Source organism: Nanorana parkeri, unplaced genomic scaffold, assembly GCF_000935625.1.
Source record: "Nanorana parkeri isolate BGI_ZX_2015 unplaced genomic scaffold, ASM93562v1 scaffold320, whole genome shotgun sequence".
NCBI lineage: Eukaryota > Metazoa > Chordata > Amphibia > Anura > Dicroglossidae > Nanorana > Nanorana parkeri.
Window position 1 is genome coordinate 890,563 of NW_017306588.1, and position 19,237 is coordinate 909,799.

The window sequence follows — 19,237 nt, forward strand, 5'->3', positions numbered from 1 at the left end:
AGACCAGTCACCCTGCACAAGGAGAGAGAGCAGCAGTGACCGGTCTTTATTACAGCGGGGGGTGGAGATGAGACCAGTCACCCTGCACAAGGAGGGAGAGCAGCAGTGACCGGTCTTTATTACAGGAGGGGGCGGAGAGGAGACCAGTCACCCTGCACAAGGAGAGAGAGCAGCAGTGAGCGGTCTTTATTACAGGAGGGGGGCGGAGACAATACCAGTCACCCTGCACAAGGAGGGAGAGCAGCAGTGACCGGTCTTTATTACAGAAGCAATGTCCATGTATCTTGTAGCACTCCTTACCGGATATCCCAAATAATAACAGGTGCTTAAAATGACTGCAGATGGCACGGCTCACAGTGAAACTTGAATAAAGATAACACCAGCACGAGAGTTTCCAAATCGGTGCAAATCCATTTTTATTGATGTCACTGAAATTATTTGGAGGGGGCGGAGACAAGATCAGTCACTCTGCACAAGAAGAGACAGCAGCAGTGAGCGGTCTTTAACCACTTCAAGACCAGGTGTTTAGACCCACTTCCTGGCCAGGCCATTTTTCAGTATTCAGCGCTGCGATACTTTGACTGACGTTTATTCCGTCATGCAGCGCTGTACTGAAATGAATTTTATACCATTTTTTTGGGGACAGATAGGGCTTTCTTTTGGTGGTATTTAATCACCACTGGGGGTTTTATTTTTTATTATAATTAGGAAAAATTATTGAAAATTTTGAAAAAAAAACGTTTTTTGTAACATTATGTTAGGAAACATTTATTATTACCCAGTTTTTTGGTCAAATATAAAAGATCAGGTCACGTCGGTTAAATAGACACCAAACATGTCAAGCTTTAAAATTGCGTGCACCCGCGACATCGCAGAAAACGACGGCAACCAAAATTGGCCATAGGCGACACTTTAAACGTTTTTACCGCTCATCAGTTTAGTGTTATCAGTGATTGATGGCCCTAGACTTATTGCTCTCACTGCGACGTTCGCGGCGATATGTAACATGTGCGGCGTAATGGGCGCAATCGTCTTTTTTGCACGTATGCGCCCCCGACGCATGTTTGCATGCGTGTATGTATGGGTGGGGACTTTAAAAAAAAAATTTTTTTTCTTTAATTCTTTTTTATGTGTAACTTAAAATTTTTTTGGGGGGGGGACTTAAATTTTTTTTTTTTTTCACTAAACTTTATTGCTATCACATACGGGGGCTAATAAAACCCCCCTATGTGATAGCAAAATATGTGACAGGTCCTCTTTATGGAGACATCAGGGGTCTCCAAGACCCCTAATGTCACCTAGGACCCCCCAAAAGAAGCTGATGAAGCAGAGATCTGCTCCATCAGCTTCTTTCCAGCTTCTGAAGCTGGAGAGTGACACAAGAATGCGGAAGTGATGTATTATACAACACTTCCGCATTCTTTCAGCGGAGAGGGGACCGGAGGGAGCTCGTGTACCGAGCTCCCTCTGATCCCATGTGACAGAGGCGACATGCTGATCCCGGGCTCGCACCGGGCACAGCGGAGCTCGGGATCAGCGGGACAACAGCGGGGGGGACCGCGGAGGGGGGGGGGACACCCGATCGGCACCCCATACATGCGATCGGCCGGCTCTACAGCCGGCGGATCGCATGTATATTAACGGGCATCGCTGCCCGTTTTTAAATACCGGCCATTTCCCGCTCGCAAGGGGGCGTGTCTGAGCGGACGTCTAGAGACGCCCGCTCAGATCGAGAGAGCTCCTGGCCGGCCGTTTTTTTACAACGGCCGGCCCGGAGGTAGTTAATACAGGAAGGGGCGGAGACGAGACCAGTTTCCCTGCAAAAGGGAAGAGCAGCAGTGAGGGGTCTTTATTACAGGAGGGGGCGGAGACGAGACCAGTCACCCTGCAAAAGGGAAGAGAGCAGCAGTGAGGGGTCTTTATTACAGGAGGGGGCGGCGACAAGACCAGTCACCCTGCACAAGGAGAGAGAGCGGCAGTGACCGGTCTTTATTACAGGAAGCTCCAAGTCTCACACTGGATTACTGCACAGATCTGGAAGAAACACACAAAGCTCACCAAGATTCAAGAAGAATACACAGGGCTCTGGTATGAGGACGATATCTGCTGATCCCGGAGTTTAGCTTTAATGGATATTTGTGGATTCTGTTGTAAGGAGTTTCGGGTAAAGCGAGGAGCACGGAGCTGTAATCTTCAGCAACCAATCAGAGTTCTTCTTTCACTGATCTGAATATATAACCTGACATCTGATTGCCTGTCTGGGTCTCCTGTAGTTCCTCTCTCCTCTTTGCATTACATGATATTGTGAACAGTTACGGTGAAAGGAAACTTTAGGAAAACACATTTTCGGGAGGGTGATGGAATGATTGAAGGACTTATCTGTGTCTGGAGCTGCGTGCGCGTTCTTGTATCTTCTGATTTCTGTCTTCTCTTTCACATGGAACAGCCAAGGAAGGTGCCGGAGGTCTAGACGAGGAGGACTTCATCAGAGGGTTTGAAGATGTTCCAACCGTGCAGGTAATAATTGGTTGCCATGGACAAATGCTCCGGATTCTGTCTGCTCCAGTTTTGATAAATTCCCCCCAGTATTGCGCAGTTCCTGATTAGTAGCCCAATCTAAAAACATTCCAGGAGCATCCAAGCAAAAGTTGCGCCAAATCATACAGTCGCTTTTCTTTAGAGATCAGCCAGAGTAGAAAAGCCTCTCCCCTGCTGGCATGCTGTGGACAAGGACCCTTGCTCTCTGTGGGAAGCAGCGGTCTCTCTGCAGAGGTCCAGCATTCCTACTGCTGGGGTGGAACTAGAGCTCTCCAGTGGGCAAGAAGCTTTGCTGATTGGAGAGCTCTGATTCAGACCTGTGCAGAGAGACCGCTGCTTCCACACAAATGGCAGGGGTTCTTCTCTGCAGCATGCTGGCGGGGGGCAGGCTGCTCCTCTCAAGGTGTGGCTGCTTTCTAAAGAAAACCCATTTGTAACACTCTGCACACTTTTTTGTTTTTGATGCATTCGGAGTGTATTTAGCTGATTTTTTAGTTGGGCTGCAAAATCCGACTATGCCGCGGTGACATGGTTTTAGGCATAGGTGTAATGGCCCGCTCAAACCGCGACATGGTGGCGTCAATGGGCACCATCCGTAACAAGGAAAAGTGTCATACATTGGGGCTGGGCTGAAAGGGCCGGCACAGCTCCAACGCAGATGATGTGAATGGAGCCTAAATATAAAGAAATACAGGCAAAATTCTGGCGGCCTTCATGAGGTTGCACTTTGTATACCCGTGTAGGCTGCTGCTTACATCACCCCACTGCCCCAGCCTTGGATGGGGGAGGGGTCAAAACTGGTACTGGCCACTTTCTTGGCAATTGGGGCAGACTGGGTTGACTGACCACAGCAGGGACAGACTTGGTGCTCATCTAACGCAACATATCCAAAAGGCCCCGAGACTTCAAAACAAATTCACTAAGGTCTTGTTCACACCGAGCGCGGAGCAGATGCAGTTACAGAACGCATCAAAACTGCGTCCAATGTATTCCAATGGTATTTTGGGCTCTAGTTCACACCAGAGCATTCAGTTCCAAGACATGTGGAAAAACTGCAGCAAGCCCTATTTTTACCTGCTAAAGCCCATTTCTGCAGCTTGCAGAAACTCATGCAGATCCGGTCCGGATTCGGTGTGAACAAGTCCTTAGTAAAATAACAAAATAATATAAAAAACATAAATAAGCTGACTGACGCTGGTGAGGCCACTCACATGAAACAAGGTTCCCCTTTGGTGAGCACCCTGAAAATGATGGTAGAGTCCGAGTAGTTTTAGTTATATATCGTTTAATTAGTTAAAACATCCGACACGTTTCATGGGCTCAAAACTCTTCCTTCATCAGAGACTAGATAGGAGGAGCCAGCTGTCACTCACACAGCTGGGCGGATCCAGACATTGTCGGGATCCGCTCCGGCTGCGGCGTCTCAGTATACCGCGAGCTGTAGCTCCCTATATACTGAGCCTAGGGTGACGGGAGGACGCTAGTTTGTGTCCTCCCGTTACCCTAAGGAGAACTATGGGGAAAAGCCCCGACCCCAAAGTTCTCCTTTTTAATATGTGGCCATGGTTTATCCTGTTTTTGCATCAAGTTGTGCGCTCATCCTTCCGTTATATCTGATGGCGATACAATGAGATTTTACGTTCTGTGGATCTCTACTATTGGCACGATAACATTGTTTTGTCTTTATAATGGTTTATCCTGAACCCTTCAAATAACAACTATTCAGCATTATAAGCGATACCCGTAGTGTTTGGCAAGCGGAAGTGTTTGGTCAGGTGAAGGATATATGGGACTTTTACATTATTTGATCAATGGAAGTTATATGGGTATGTGATCACACGGATTGATCTATACAGATTGTTTTTCGGTTTTGCACAGATGATATATTTGTATTTATATGTTTTGATTTGGTATAAAGTCGGGGGCAGGGCGCAGTACAGGAGATATTGGGCTTTCAGTGAAATAGTTTGGTATTGCCCTGAACTGGTAGGGGTAAAATATCTGATCTTGTGATGCCTTGTAGCAATTATAAAATGTAACTTCATCTAAACATTTTTTATTTTTTAGATCTATTCCAGTAGAGATCTGGAGGAATCTTTGAATAAAATTCGGGAAATACTTTCGGATGATAAGCATGACTGGGAGCAGAGGATAGTTGCGGTAAGAAGCTTCTTTCTTTCCATCATCACAAATGCCTGAACCGACTTCTTGTGTGGAGCTGATGATGAGTGGGACAGCCGGGTGGTAATAGGGGGTCCTGTGTGCTTTGGGTGATTTGAGACCCCGATACCTTACCTATGCAGAGGACAAAGTGACAGGACAGGGTCTTTTATAAGCCCACCGAGCACATTGTCCTCACCTTTACACACACCACCCCACTTGCTCCTGTCTCTGTCTCAGGGGATATCCATTTTAAAGCAGTCATATTTTTTTTGCTTTGAAGAGCGTTCTAGTTAGAACTAGTTCAGTAAATTGATCCAAATGTGACGGGTCAGGGATGCCCAGCAAGCATAATTTGGGGTCGGGCCCTATTGACAAGTTAAAGGAGAACTATGGGGTTAAGGCTTTTCCCCATAGTTCTCCTTTAAAGATATTTATAACATGTTTGATATGGGCGCCTGTTTTGCATGTCAGCCCCATGAAATAATGTACACAGTGAAGTTTGGTTTATCACATGCCCATGTCTGTTATTTGCTTTGTCTTTGCAGCTTAAGAAAATTCGTTCGCTCCTCCTGGCCGGTGCTGCCGAGTATGACAATTTTTTCCAGCACCTGCGGCTGCTTGATGGGGCCTTCAAGCTCTCAACTAAGGATCTGCGTTCCCAGGTGGTCAGAGAAGCTTGCATTACCCTGGGGTGAGTGAAGAGCCGACGTGTTCTGACAGAGAGATGTTCACGGTTGCTGCACGCCTGCTGTATGCACGCTGTGTACAGACTCATGTATACTACATACATCCCGATGTCTTCACGGCAGCTTCTATGTTTCTAAACATTATATATAGATGGCCGTCATTATTCCCAGAAATCACTTTAATTCTCTTTTATCTTCTGTGTCAGGCATCTCTCATCAGTTTTGGGAAACAAATTTGACCACGGAGCAGAGGCAATCATGCCCACAGTCTTCAATCTTGTCCCGAACAGCGCCAAAATTATGGCCAGTTCCGGTGTGGTTGCCGTTCGCTTAATTATCCGTGTAAGTACCGAAAAGTCTGTTTGTTGTTCGCAGCGTCTTTGTGTCGGAGAGGTTACAGGACAGTGATTGGCTTATTTACTTCCCGGTAATGGACAATTTAGAAATGAGCAGTTTTGTCTCTCACAAACTTAAAGGCGCATGCGAGAATCAACAGACGGAAGCAGTAATTACCAAATAGACTGCACACATTTTGGAGTAGTTGCTTGCAGAGAAGTGGGACAGCTGCAGCTTCACTGAAATGGTGCGTGGCCTAGCATGAGAAAATGGAAACATCCACCCAGGGCTTCTCAGGCAGGTTCCAGTGAGGCCCGGGGTCACACTATTGCTTAGCAGTGATGGCCGTTACCACACTATGTACTTAAAGTGACGTTAAACCCTCAGATTTTTTAACATAAAACAATACTGTAATGTGCGCCTTACTGTAATCCATGGTAGTTTCCCTTCTCTTTGCTGCTCTTCCTTTTAAATCCTCATGTCTTCTCATGCTTGGGGAGAACTTCCCTTTGCAGCTGACTGCCTCTTCCTGTAGTGCTGGCTCAGGTTGTGAACCTATACACAGACACCGTGTATCCATTCCAGAGACAAGGCAGTCTGCTGCAAAACAGAAGTTCTCCCCCAGCATGAGAACAGATACAGATTTAAAAGGAAGGCACACATTACAGTAGGGATGCACAGATACTTTTCGAGTACCAGTGCAGATACTTAGCATTTTCATGAGAACTCCCAGGGTTGCAGAGGTTGCAGCTGGGACCGGGCTCTGGCGCTCCACCACTGTCCTGAAATCATTAGTCTGCATTGTTTTAGAAAAACCGTCACATGACAATAAACAAAAATGTATCAGTACTCGTACTTGTAAGTACTCGGCAGGTACCAGTACTCGTACTCGCAAAACTGGTATCGGTGCTCCTTACAAATGACAGCTGCCTCCTAATTTTTGAATTTTTCTCTAGTGTAGTCTTGGAGCTTAAAGGTATCTGTACCTGTACTCGTACTTGGTATCTGTGCAACCCTACATTACAGTATTGGTTTATGTTAAAAAATCTGAGGGTTTAATGTCACTTTAAGTGCGTTAAGGGGGCCTTTCCTTTTAAATAGCACTCCAAGGTACTACGCTAAAGTGTGTTGCCCTGCATTGAGTTCCCAAAAAGGGGCCCGGAGCCGTTTTGGCCATGCTGAATGCACTTGGCAGCCTCTTCAAAATGAATAAACGGTGCCATGGAACACCATGGAAGTGTGAACCTTGCCTTAAGGAACAGAGGAAAACGGCAAATTCAAGTCAACTCCACCTACATTTTCTTTTCTTATTGAACCCCTATCCGACCCCCCCCCCCTGCTCTCGCCCACACACCCACACGCACCTCCTCGATGCTCTGGCGCTGTCCCCCAACTACCTCCTCAGTCCAGTGTTGGCAGTCCTCTTCAGGGCAGAATTAGACTTTCCTGGTCCAACTACGCGGCGCGTCGTCCTGCAAGCTGGACTCAGTTCTGAATGGCACTCACTTCATTATGTGAGCACCGCTTGGTGCTGGAAGAACGCCCACCACTGATGGACTATGTGGTGAAGTCGTGGGGGGGGGTTTCTCTAATTTGTGGAGTTCTGCTATCAGCGAGGATAAGGTCACAGACATTGAGGTCAGCCATACTTCTGAGCATGGGTCACCCAGCTCCAGGTCCAGATAAATATTGTTGCAGTGTCTGTTGATGATGATATTTTAGACATGACATAATGTGGATTCTTTTGTTTGTTTTTTTTTTTGCAGCATACTCATGTCCCGAGGCTCATACCAATCATTACAAGTAACTGCACCTCCAAGTCTGTGGCAGTTCGAAGGTTCGTAGTTTCTGATGTCTGAGCTTTTTCTGCTTGCGTCTCATTGAGCTCCTCTCTGTTTGTCTTTGATGTGTTGCCTCCCAGGAGATCCGAGTTCTCCCATAGGATCACAATGCTGCCGCTGCTTCTGTATATTCACTCTGTGCTCTCCATAGATTTACTGGCTTGTTATCTGTAGCTGTGGGCTGTACGGTTCTGTCAGTGTCAGCAAAGCGGATGAATGCCAAGTCCACTGAAAACTGATATTCCAGTTTTCGTATGATTCCTGGAAATGTAACATTTCTTATATCCAGCGGTGAAGTCTCCCTGACAGAATTCCAAGTTCTGTCTCATTTCTGTGCCCAGTACTAAGCCAAAAGATGTCATCACTCCTGAAGTGATACAGTTCCTTCCTCTGCCCAGATTATTATTATTATTGGTGTTTATATAGCACCAACAACCAAGCGCTTTACATAGTTAGCACATTCACATCAGTCCCTGTCCTCAAGGAGCTTACAATCTAAAGTCCCTATTGCACATGCATACATACAGGGCCAATTTCGACAGGAGCCAATTAACCGTCCAGCCATCCAGCATGTATTTAACCCCTTCATGACGGGGACCTTTTTTCCCATTTTTTGCACTCATGTTATATTCCCCATTTTAGGCCTGAAAATGACTTAAAACCCCCAAACATTATATATTTTCTGAATGACAAGACCCTATAGAATAAAATGGTGGTAGTTGCAAATTTTTAATGAAATATAAAAGATGAGGTTACAACGAGTAAAACGATACCCAACATGCATAGGTTACAAATTGCGTGCGTCCGTGAAACGGCGAAAAACTGCAGTACCCCAAAAAGTCCATAGACGCTTTAAAAGCCCCCACAGGTCATCAATTTAGAGATACCCCAAAATACTGGCCCTAGAATTATTGCTCTCACTCCGGCGTGCGCGGCGATACCCAACATGTGTAGCGCGTTCGTCGTTTTCATACGTAGGCGCACCCGACGCGTGTTTTATGTGGCGACGTACACTGTACGTCGTCAGTCACGAAGGGGTTAATGTGTGGGAGGAAACCAGAATACCTGGAGGAAACCCATGCAAACTCCATGCAGCTTATGACCTGGCCAGGATTCAAACCTGGGACCCCCCCTAGTGCTGACAGGCAGAATTGATAACCACTAAGCCACTGGGGAGAATTTATCAATACTGGAGCAGACAGAATCTGGAGCAGTTGCCCTTGGCAACCAATCAGCATCCATCTTTCATTTTCAAACCTTAAGTGAACAAACTGAAGAGAGAAGCTGATGGTTGCCATAGGCAACTGCTCCAGTTTTGATAAATTCCCCTCGCTGTGTTCTGATTGGGGACCCAGCATGGCGGAGAGTTTACTTCATATGTGTTCAAATAGCTGAACATAATACACACATGTCTATATTCTTCAATGTTTATATCTAACGTGTGCTTTTCTTGCTGTGTTGCTTGAGGTTTTGAGTTGCAAGTTCAAGAGTTAAAATACCAGCCACAGACTGCCCAACTGTACACGCTCTGGTCTGTGCAGGCGATATCCCGGTCTGATGTCACTAATTATCTGTGTGTTGTGTCTTTGCAGGCGCTGCTTTGAATTCTTAGATCTGCTCCTACAAGAATGGCAGACTCATTCACTTGAGAGGTGAGTGCACGTCACTGCTCCGTTGTGAGGAGATCTGGTGACCTACGTCCACAGTTCAGCAGCTCCGCTTTCCGTTATGGAATGGTAATTTAGGGCTGCAGCTTGTGGACTTTGTTTCTACAGATGTACTATAGAGCATCATTATATTCTGCCGCTCCTGCCCCTTCCATTAACAAGCAGACGAGTAGCGTATCTGATAATGTTTCCGGTCTTATCTGATCCGGTCTCTGGGTTCACCTCTTCTGGCTCCCTCCAACTATTCTTAAATCATGCTCCGGCCCTATTATACTGATCATTGAAATGTATTGTTTTAGTAGAAAATAATGATTGGAATTGTTTTTGTGTTTTCCATCGAAAACATTTTATTGAGAAGTTGGAAAGGTGGTCACACAGTTGTCCCGGCCATCCACGCCTGCATCAGATGAATGACCGATCAGGGGACTCCTGTTCTGTAGTGTCCATCCACACCTGCATCAGATGATAGGTCAGGTGCATCCTGGTTTGTCCCGCCCATCCACACCTGCATCAGATGATCAATGGGTCAGGTGCATCCTGGTCTGTCCCGCCCATCCACACCTGCATCAGATGATCAATGGGTCAGGTGCATCCTGGTCTGTCCCGCCCATCCACACCTGCATCAGATGATTCATGGGTCAGGTGCATCCTGTTCTGTCCTGCCCATCCACACCTGCATCAGATGATAGGTCAGGTGCATCCTGGTCTGTCCCGCCCTTCCACACCTGCATCAGATGACTGATGGGTCAGGTGCATCCTGGTCTGTCCCGCCCATCCACACCTGCATCAGATGATAGGTCAGGTGCATCGTGGTCTGTCCCGCCCATCCACACCTGCATCAGATGATAGGTCAGGGGACTCCTGGTCTGTCCCGCCCATCCACACCTGCATCAGATGATAGGTCAGGGGACTCCTGGTCTGTCCCACCCATCCACGTCTGCCAGGCTTGATTGGCAGGTTAAGCAAATGCTCCTGAGCCAACTGTCAATGTCCACAATCCTGCCCACTGCATCACTAATGTCCTGAAGCATCATGGGATTACTTGGATGTGCAGAAGAGGCAATATATACTGTATGTCCTGAGTGACCCTTCCCCCCAGCAGCCGGGTATACTTGTGCTGTGAAAGAAACACTGATAATGTCACAGCTTTTCTAAAAGGTAGATTCAGCTAAAAATAGTGAGGAGGCAGAAAACGGCACATTTATGTTGTGTTTGGGGTTAGAGAACTTTAGGGAAAATTTTCTGAACTTCCAGGATGTCAGTTTTAAATCCGTTCCCTCCAGAGGTTGGGTGAACTTTTTTCTAGGAATTAGAGGACGCTCCGTATTTTGCATACAACAGTATGTTGTAAAAACTCTCTTCGCCGAACCACGTGTACCGTGTAATATCGGACACGCCATATGTATGCGACGCCGTACACTATGTGAGCGTCTGAGGACAAGGTTCTGCAAAGCTGCAGGAGAGACGGTGATCATAAGACTCGCTTTGTCCACCTCGTGCGTTACTATCGCAACCAGCGAATGGCAGCTGAGGAATGCTCTCTGAGCCTCGTCTACTTTCTCCTCATTGAAATGGGTGAATTAATGGCGAGGAGACATTGGTTGATTGGCAGGCGGGATTGTCTCTGTAGACGGAGAGAAGCCGCACTCGCTGAGTTTTCTGCTCAGTTTCCTCCAGCGGCTGATGGCTGAATAACGCCGATTCTCTTGGTTCCAGGCACATATCAGTGTTAGCGGAAACCATCAAGAAAGGAATACACGACGCTGATTCAGAAGCGAGGATCGTCGCACGAAAGTAAGTGCCGCTTCTTCTTTCTGACCAGATGCTTCCACTGCTGTGATTGAGGGGATACGAGAAGCTGTAGGAACATGCACTTATTTTCGGGGGCCGTTCATTTTTAGTCTTCCATTTTGAACTTTTCAGCCATCAATTGTGGAATATTCAATACAAATTGTAAATAGTATTGGGGTGATTTAGAAACAAAAACTAACTTTCCCTATTTGCTAAACCTAAAATGCTGTATTTAATAATAGACAACACTTAATAATGTCTGCAAATTTAGTTGTGTATGTATATTAGAAGGAATGCACCGATACCGTTTTTTCAGGATCGATTATGAGTGCCGATATTTATATTTCAGTACTCACCGATACCAAGTACCGATATCGGTATTTCTGGCAGCATGGACCCGACTTCCCGGGCCATCAGGAAGCCGGACAGCGTGTCATTACCCACCGCCCGTCGTCTTGATTGCCTGTGGAGCCGGCTCCATGCTGATTGGATGGATAGCCTGCATTCCAGCTAATCAGGAAGCCAGCCCCATGCTGTTTGGCCGGCTCGATGCTGTTTGGGCTGGAAGCCGGCATCCCAGCCAATCGGCATGGAGCTGGCCGATCAGGAAGTCGGACCGCGAGTCATTACCCGCAGCCCGGCTTCAGTGATTGGGCGGGAAGCCGCCTTCATGTTCCCTCGCGGCACTGCCGGTCAGAGGAAATCTCCCTCTGACCGGAAGTTCCGGTATCGGATAAGTATCGGAGCATTTGGGCGAGGACGAGTACTATACACATAGGGGGAATTTATCAAAACTGGGGCAGACAGAATCTGGAGCGGTTGCCCTTTAGTAACCAATCAGCTTCTCTCCATTTTGTTCAGTTAATCTTTGAAAATTAAAGAAGCTGATTGGTTGACACGCACAGCTGCTCCAGTTTTGATACATCCTCTCTATAAAGTCCAATCATGTTTGATGGATTGTAACTCAATTCGTATCGTGGCCGACTACTGCTTTTACCAGGAATAGTTTACCACGTGCTCCTTGGATATTTGTTGTCACTGGTTTTATGAAGGAGATCATATTTGTGAATACACAGAATCGGGTTTACTTTCCAGCAGTGCGTTTTTTTTTGTAAATATATATATGAGATCTTCAGGTATCTGAAAATTGTTAGTCCTAAAGAAATCGGCAGTGAGGATGTTGCTGACAGATGACAATTGCAGCATTTCCTTTCTGTCACTTGTAAACATTTGAATCTTTGTAATATAGGACTATGGTGAAGTTCGGGATTGGTGAATGGTGGAGGAAGCCCCTTGTTTAAGTGTCCATATTCTAATATCTCCCCTACTTCCTCTCAGGTGTTACTGGGGATTCCACAGCCATTTCAGCAGGGAGGCGGAGCACTTGTACCATAACCTGGAGTCGTCCTATCAGAAGGCCCTGCAGTCGCATTTTAAGGGCTCGGACAGCATCGTCTCTCTCCCCCAATCTGACCGCTCTTCATCCAGCTCACAGGAGAGCTTAAAGTGAGTGAAGTTCCTCCAACTTACGTTGTGTGCTCGGGGGCCGGCAAAGACATGCTCGGCAGGCACACGATGTGCTTCGTGCTAGCACCCAATGCCATTGGCAATAATTGATGGTGTACTAGGCTGTAATTGACATAGACTGGCCCACTTACATCCCTGACATCACTAAAAAGAGGACATTGGCTTGCTATGCAGAAGAAGCCCAATTGCACACCTACAGTGCTACCCCTGCTTTCCTAAAGGTGCGGGCTGATCTGAGGTCTAGAGTGCACGCTTTGGTGGTGAACATGTTTTATGTGTGCACCAGTTAACCAACTCTCGCACTCATTGTACTTCTGATGGCTAGTTGAATGCAATAATTGTAAAACTTCCCATTAGGAGTATAACGGAGTGCAAACATTGAAAACAAACACGACACTTAATGTGGAAAAGGTTGCTGTTCCCTACTGATTTATTTTTGGGGTGTGTTCTCTACATGGAATTCAATAAAATTGCACATATTCCAAGGTGAATCTGACTCCTGTAAAGCGAGAACTCTTTTATTGGAGAAGAGAGAAAGAGAATTGGGAAATACGCTGGCTAATCAGTCCAGTCTGGGAGCCAGCAGAGGTTCTGTGGAGTTGGGTTAGAGGCAATAGGCATAAGGTTCTGTGGAGTTGGGTTAGAGGCAATAGGCATAGGGTTCCGTGGAGTTGGGCTAGAAGCAATAGGCATAGGTTTCCGTGGAGTTGGGTTAGAAGCCATAGACATGGGGTTCTGTGGAGTTGGGTTAGAAGCCATAGACATAGGGTTCTATGGAGTTGGGTTAGAGGCAATAGGCATAGGGTTCCGTGGAGTTGGGTTAGAGGCAATAGGCATAGGGTTCCGTGGAGTTGGGCTAGAAGCAATAGGCATAGGTTTCCGTGGAGTTGGGTTAGAGGCAATAGGCATAGGTTTCCGTGGAGTTGGGTTAGAGGCAATAGGCATAGGTTTCCGTGGAGTTGGGTTAGAGGCAATAGGCATAGGGCTCTATGGAGTTGGGTTAGAAGCAATAGGCATAGGGTTCTGTGGAGTTGGGTTAGAAGCAATAGGCATAGGGTTCTGTGGAGTTGGGTTAGAAGCAATAGGCATAGGGTTCTGTGGAGTTGGGTTAGAGGCAATAGGCATAGGGTTCTATGGAGTTGGGTTAGAGGCAATAGGCATAGGGTTCTGTGGAGTTGGGTTAGAAGCAATAGGCATAGGGTTCTGTGGAGTTGGGTTAGAGGCAATAGGCATAGGGTTCTAATGGAGTTGGGTTAGAGGCCATAGGCATAGGGTTCCATGGAGTTGGGTTAGAGGCCATAGGCATAGGGTTCCGTGGAGTTGGGTTAGAAGAAATAGGCATAGGTTTCCGTGGAGTTGGGTTAGAGGCAATAGGCATAGGGTTCTGTGGAGTTGGGTTAGAAGCCATAGACATAGGGTTCCGTGGAGTTGGGTTAGAGGTAATAGTTGAAACCTCCAGGCCTGCTGCTCACCTGAATCGGGGGATATTTCCAGCCCGGATTTACTGTAACATATCCTAGATAATGTTCTGCCGTTGGATTTTATGGTGGCTGGAAACATTTTAGGATTACAGAATGAGATGGGAGCTGCGTCATGTGAAGGTGCAGGAAGACCGCCTAGCAGGGATCAGATTTCGGGTCTATTTACACCCCTGCATTTTGCATTCATTGCAATGATTTTTTTAATGTGTGTAACATCGGTTTCTACTTGCCTACTTCAACCTCCATAAGCATGAATCAAGCGGGTCGTTTTTAAACATAGTGCTTAGATGGCAGTAACTGTGCCCTAATGAAACTCTTTCCGTCCCCTAACAAAATCCAAATGGCAGTTCCCTGCAATGGACGAGGTGTACATACCTCTCTAGCAGCCATGTCTCCTGCCTTCCCCCTGCTCCAGCACTTGCATCCTCCAGTCCTATCAGAACTAATGTGTCTTGTGTCTTTTTTTGCACACATTGATCTACGTGCGATTAGATTGACCCGCCACATTGTGATATGAGTATTGGCGCTCCACAGAAGTGTCATATTAAATCATTTCACTGATATTTCAACTTCCATTCATGTTTTATCTCTCTTTATAGCCGACCTTTAACAGCCAAGAGGAGCCCGCCTGGCAGTGCTGCATCCAGAGGTCAGTATGCATTTTCCCGTGCATTGTCTTATAGTATGTGCATTGTGTTTGTGCGGCAACGCTGGTATACAGCTTCCCTTATTGCACATTCCTTCTTTTTTTTTTTTTGGTAGTTTCTGCAGCGCCGGTGAAGACTGCGGCCACCCCGGGCTCCTTGCAACGCTCTCGCAGTGACATTGATGTGAATGCGGCAGCCACTTCCAAGTCCAAAGCAGCATCTTCCACCGCTACTGCACCTTTCATCGCTGCTGCTGCCTTACCCCCAGGGTCTTACGCATCACTAGGTGAGTAGAGGCCTCATATACAGAGCGGTCTTGTGCACCCTCCATGCGGCTCTGTGCTTCATACAATGCATGCCAGCTGAGAAGACATGCTGACAAGGCATCTGGAAGTACCCTTTCCTGTACTCCCCTCTGCTTCCTCCAAGTAGCAGCTCTGGAAGCTGGCACATATAGCGGGCTTTGCAGGGACGGGCTGCACATTACGCTCTTGGTGGCTAGCTTTCAGCTGATTGGGGGTTAATGATCGTGTACTAACATCAGGAAATGACTGAATATTTTTCACATCTCACTAATTCTCCCCACTGTTTCCTCTCCTTTTATTTTTGTTTTTGATTAATTTGCCTAAAGATGGTCCCTCTGCTAAGTCTGATGGTAAGCGGTTTGTGTGACAGAGCTGTGTCCGGTGGGGGTGTCTGTCTGGTCTCCATCCGTGCTTCTCTGGTGGTGGTGGTGTGCATGCCGTGCAGTGCTTGCGTCCTCCCATTGTGCGTCTGTGTGCTGTACATTCACACCGTGGAGCTCGCACTGCTCTCCCGCCTGTTGCGGCTTCCATCCAGCTCACAGGAGACCCTCCACATCATGATATGCGGAATGTTTCTCTCCAGCTGAGCACTGCTTCATACCGCTCCATCCTGCTGTGAATCCTCTGCGTAGCGAGTCTCATCATTCAGATCATGCTGCCAGTGCCGCAGTGTTCTAATGAATGTACCTTCTGCTCCCTCTGGCCAGTTTGGTGCTCTATAAACTGTGGCTCATATGTCAATGTGGCCAGTCAAAATGTAAAAAGTGAGTCAGAGAGGCCCGTTGTAAGAGAAGCGTGTAGGCCAACCTTCTGAAATACGATCTGTCATTGACCTGGAACAAGCATGTAGCTAGTGAAGTCAGATTAGTAGGTTTGTGACTGAGTGCTGCAGCCAAGGCACCAGCATGACAACAAGGCACCTCATATATTTTAGTTAGGTCAGCAATGTCGGGCGTATTTATCATGGCACATTAAGGCTGGGTTCACACCTAGGCGTATAGAATATGCGCGCTTGTCGCGGTAAAAAGGGCTACATGGCTGTATCCCAATGGAAACGCGCGACAAAAACGCCCCAAAGAAGCTCCTGTACTTGTTTGGGCGTAGGGCGCTTTGTAGCGCGTTCATACGGCCTATAATACGCCCAGGTGTGAACCATACCCATAGGAAATAAATGGGATTTCGGTGTTTGACCGTTTTGCAGAGCGTAGGAAATGCCCAGGTGTGAACCGGGCCTAAATGACTTGGAGACAGCGATCACAAACTTAAGTTATGTCTTCTCCAATTTGCATGTAAGTGAAAAGTCTGTTAGCCGCCCCAAGTGGATAATCTGGGAACAATGGGGGTAGGGTAGCATTGAAACCCTAACCCCCCCACCAAATCATTGTCCCTGTACACCCCACCCCCCCCCCCCCCCCGTTTCTGGCTGTGACAACCATGTCTCTTGAACAGAGCTGGATTCTCTGTTTCTCATCCCAAAATTAAGAATTGTGCTTCCCGCCCAGAAGTTGACTCTGTAAGGTTGTGACGAGGGATACTATCAGCGAGGTGAGTATCTGGTTTATGGTGTTACCATTTAAACTCTATGTGCCTTAAAGGAGAACTGAGATGAGGGATTTCCACTCACCTCATAGTTCTAGCCGACCTGTGACAATGAGACTGTCACAGGTCGGCTCAGTAGATCGGGAAGTGAGAGAACACATACCGGCGTTCGCTCACCTCTCGATCCTGTCACGACTATCTGCCGTGACAGGGGGAGGGGCTGGATTCCCCTCTCCCCGCTCCGATCTGCCAGCGCTGACTGGCAGATCGGACGGGGGAGGGGGTGGGTACAGCTGGCTCTGCCTCTAGATGTCACTCACGCAGCTGGGCGGATCCCGACGTCTAAGTCGGGATCCGCTCCGGCTGCGGCGTCTCAGTACACCGCGAGCTGTAGCTATATAGTGAGCTTAGGGTGACGGGAGGACGCCAGTTTGTGTCCTCCCGTTACCCTAAGGAGAACTATGGGGAAAAACACTGACCCCATAGTTCTCCTTTAAGGAGTAAGGGTAGAAATGTGTTAGGGTTGAATGTGTTAGAAAGCTCAACTTTGCCCCGGTCACCTGGCGCAGGTATTGGTGAAGCGGCACTGCTGCTTCTGAGGCGCCACAGGAACAAACTACAATTTCCATCATTCAGTGGGAATAGCAGCTGTGAATGTGGGCGGGTTGGCGACTGATCCTTTGATATAATGGTGGGCGGGACAGACAATGTCGTGGCCTGTCAATCAAATGATGCAGTGACAGCGATCAGCGTCAGGCAGTCCTCACTCCTGGTCTGGGCAGCGCGCATGTAACGATGGGTGACGCCCCTCAGTCCAGGAATACTGTGAGCCCAGACTTGTGCAGTAACATACCTCAAGGAGGGCGTGTCCATGACTACCTGGGCTCACAGGAAGTGAGTTGAATGATGTTGCTCATCATTCAACCCAGAAGAGACCAGAAACGGTGTTTATACCGCAGGTGAAATTTCATCAATTTGTAGCAAAGAAGAACTTACGTTTGTGTATAATTCAACTGCAGCTGCTGCAACAACAAGCCGCATGCTGTGGACGGCCTTGCATCGTATATAATATATCGGCTGCCGTGTGTGTAGCAGAGTTGTGTCAGTTGTTGTCCTGTGTTTGTTGCATACAGAGTTTGTGTAATATATATGTACAATATACACAGAGGAAAACGCATTACCATTCGTTACTGCTTCACACTAACGCATGCAGACTTAGGACATGTGGAGGGCAGCTGTGCAAAGTGCGCGGTCCCAGCAGCCAATAAAATTTTAGCTTACGGACTTCCTCTCATCTTCACCCTTAAAGGAGAATTATGGGGTCAGGGCTTTTCCCCATATACTGAGACCGCTGCCGCCGAAACGGATTCCCGACAATTCTGCCTGGATCCGCCCAGCTGCGTGACTGACAGCTGGCTCTGCCTATCTAGAGGCGGAGCCAGCTGTACCCTCCCCTGTCCGTTCCGCCAGTCAGCGCTGGAGGATCGGAGCGGGGCAATCCCTGCAGGGAGCCGTGAGTGACAGTCACGTCTCTCTGCAGGGATAGATCGAGAAGTGAGCGAGCGCCGGTATGTGTTCGCTCACTTCCCGATCTACTGAGCCGACCTGTGACGGTTTCAATGTCACAGGTCGGCTCAGATTATGAGGCTGAGTGAAAATCACCTCATAGTTCTCCTTTAACCGCTTAGTGAGTCCCTGACACATAGAGGGTACGCGGCCAATAAAGTCAGAAGTTTTCCACTGCGTGCTTGTTCCAGGTCTTGTGAAGCAATAATGACGACGGTCCAAGAAAAAGCAAGTTGGAAAAGCTTTCTTTGTATAGCACGCTGCCCGCAGCTTTGGAGGATCTTATAAGACCCCCTCCCCAACCTTATGTTTTCTGAAAGGACGGGGCCCCTAGAATGAACTGATTGTGTACTTCTCATGATAGTTGCACAAATGTTGGCTGCCAGATCACATCCGCAAAGCTGGGATCTTAGAGAAGCATCAGACGCTGACTTTACAAACCAGCTGATCGGTGATGTGTTGGATACCGATCAGATCCATTCACGAAAAGGCAAGGTGCCAGACATTACTTGGATATAAGTTCATGGTGACTGAAGTGATCATGAGCGTCCAGTCTTAGAAAACTTTGCCGCTTTAAGGATAATGAGCTGTCCTGCTGTCAGAGCAGCTTTAAACCCTAAGGAGAACTATGGGGAAAAGCCTTAACCCCATAGTTCTCCTTTAAGTTGAGTGTGGAGTGTGCTATACCAAGGTTCTGAGTCACATTGAAGAGTACTGACCCAGTGATCTGTCGTTCCTTGGTCACAGAGGCTTCATATACTCCGACATTTTCTGTGTTTTCACTAGTCTGTCCTCCAGCTACACAAAATCCTTCCCGTTCCATGATCAGATTGCAACACCGAGATCTCCGCTAACTACCTTTCTTCTCTGTCCTGTAACAGGTCGGATCCGCACAAGGAGACAGAGTTCCGGAAGTAACAGCAGCGCCACGTCAGTCCAAATAGACACCCGCGGTCGTAGCAGAGCCAAAATTGTATCCCAGTCCCAGCGTAAGTGCACAAAACCTGAATGCGTCGCAGCCGTGTCAGTGTTGGGGGAGCTTTTGTTAAAGAAATGATGGGTAATGCGGTTTGGATGGTGATCCATGTCTAGTCTGTGCTTTTGAAGTGTCTGAACAGCTTGCTTGTGTCTAGCCTGATGGTAGATGTGA

The 19,237-nt window shown here is 47.5% G+C and overlaps 1 protein-coding gene across 5 annotated transcripts in view; it reads left to right on the forward strand.

The window, feature by feature from the left end:
* CLASP1 (cytoplasmic linker associated protein 1) overlaps nucleotides 1-19,237 on the forward strand; it is a 169,814-nt gene that overhangs the window by 73,380 nt on the left and 77,197 nt on the right. For 3 of the 5 annotated variants that reach the window (XM_018558092.1, XM_018558095.1, XM_018558097.1), the window contains exons 9-19: nucleotides 2,447-2,517; nucleotides 4,606-4,698; nucleotides 5,247-5,392; nucleotides 5,594-5,729; nucleotides 7,490-7,560; nucleotides 9,157-9,216; nucleotides 10,948-11,025; nucleotides 12,361-12,528; nucleotides 14,630-14,679; nucleotides 14,793-14,963; nucleotides 18,969-19,076. In XM_018558092.1, coding sequence (XP_018413594.1) covers nucleotides 2,447-2,517; nucleotides 4,606-4,698; nucleotides 5,247-5,392; nucleotides 5,594-5,729; nucleotides 7,490-7,560; nucleotides 9,157-9,216; nucleotides 10,948-11,025; nucleotides 12,361-12,528; nucleotides 14,630-14,679; nucleotides 14,793-14,963; nucleotides 18,969-19,076 — 1,152 coding nt within the window. Of the gene's footprint in view, nucleotides 1-2,440; nucleotides 2,518-4,605; nucleotides 4,699-5,246; nucleotides 5,393-5,593; nucleotides 5,730-7,489; nucleotides 7,561-9,156; nucleotides 9,217-10,947; nucleotides 11,026-12,360; nucleotides 12,529-14,629; nucleotides 14,680-14,792; nucleotides 14,964-15,308; nucleotides 15,333-18,968; nucleotides 19,077-19,237 lie in introns of all 5 variants that reach the window. The other 2 variants (XM_018558094.1, XM_018558093.1) reach the window with 2 other exon arrangements.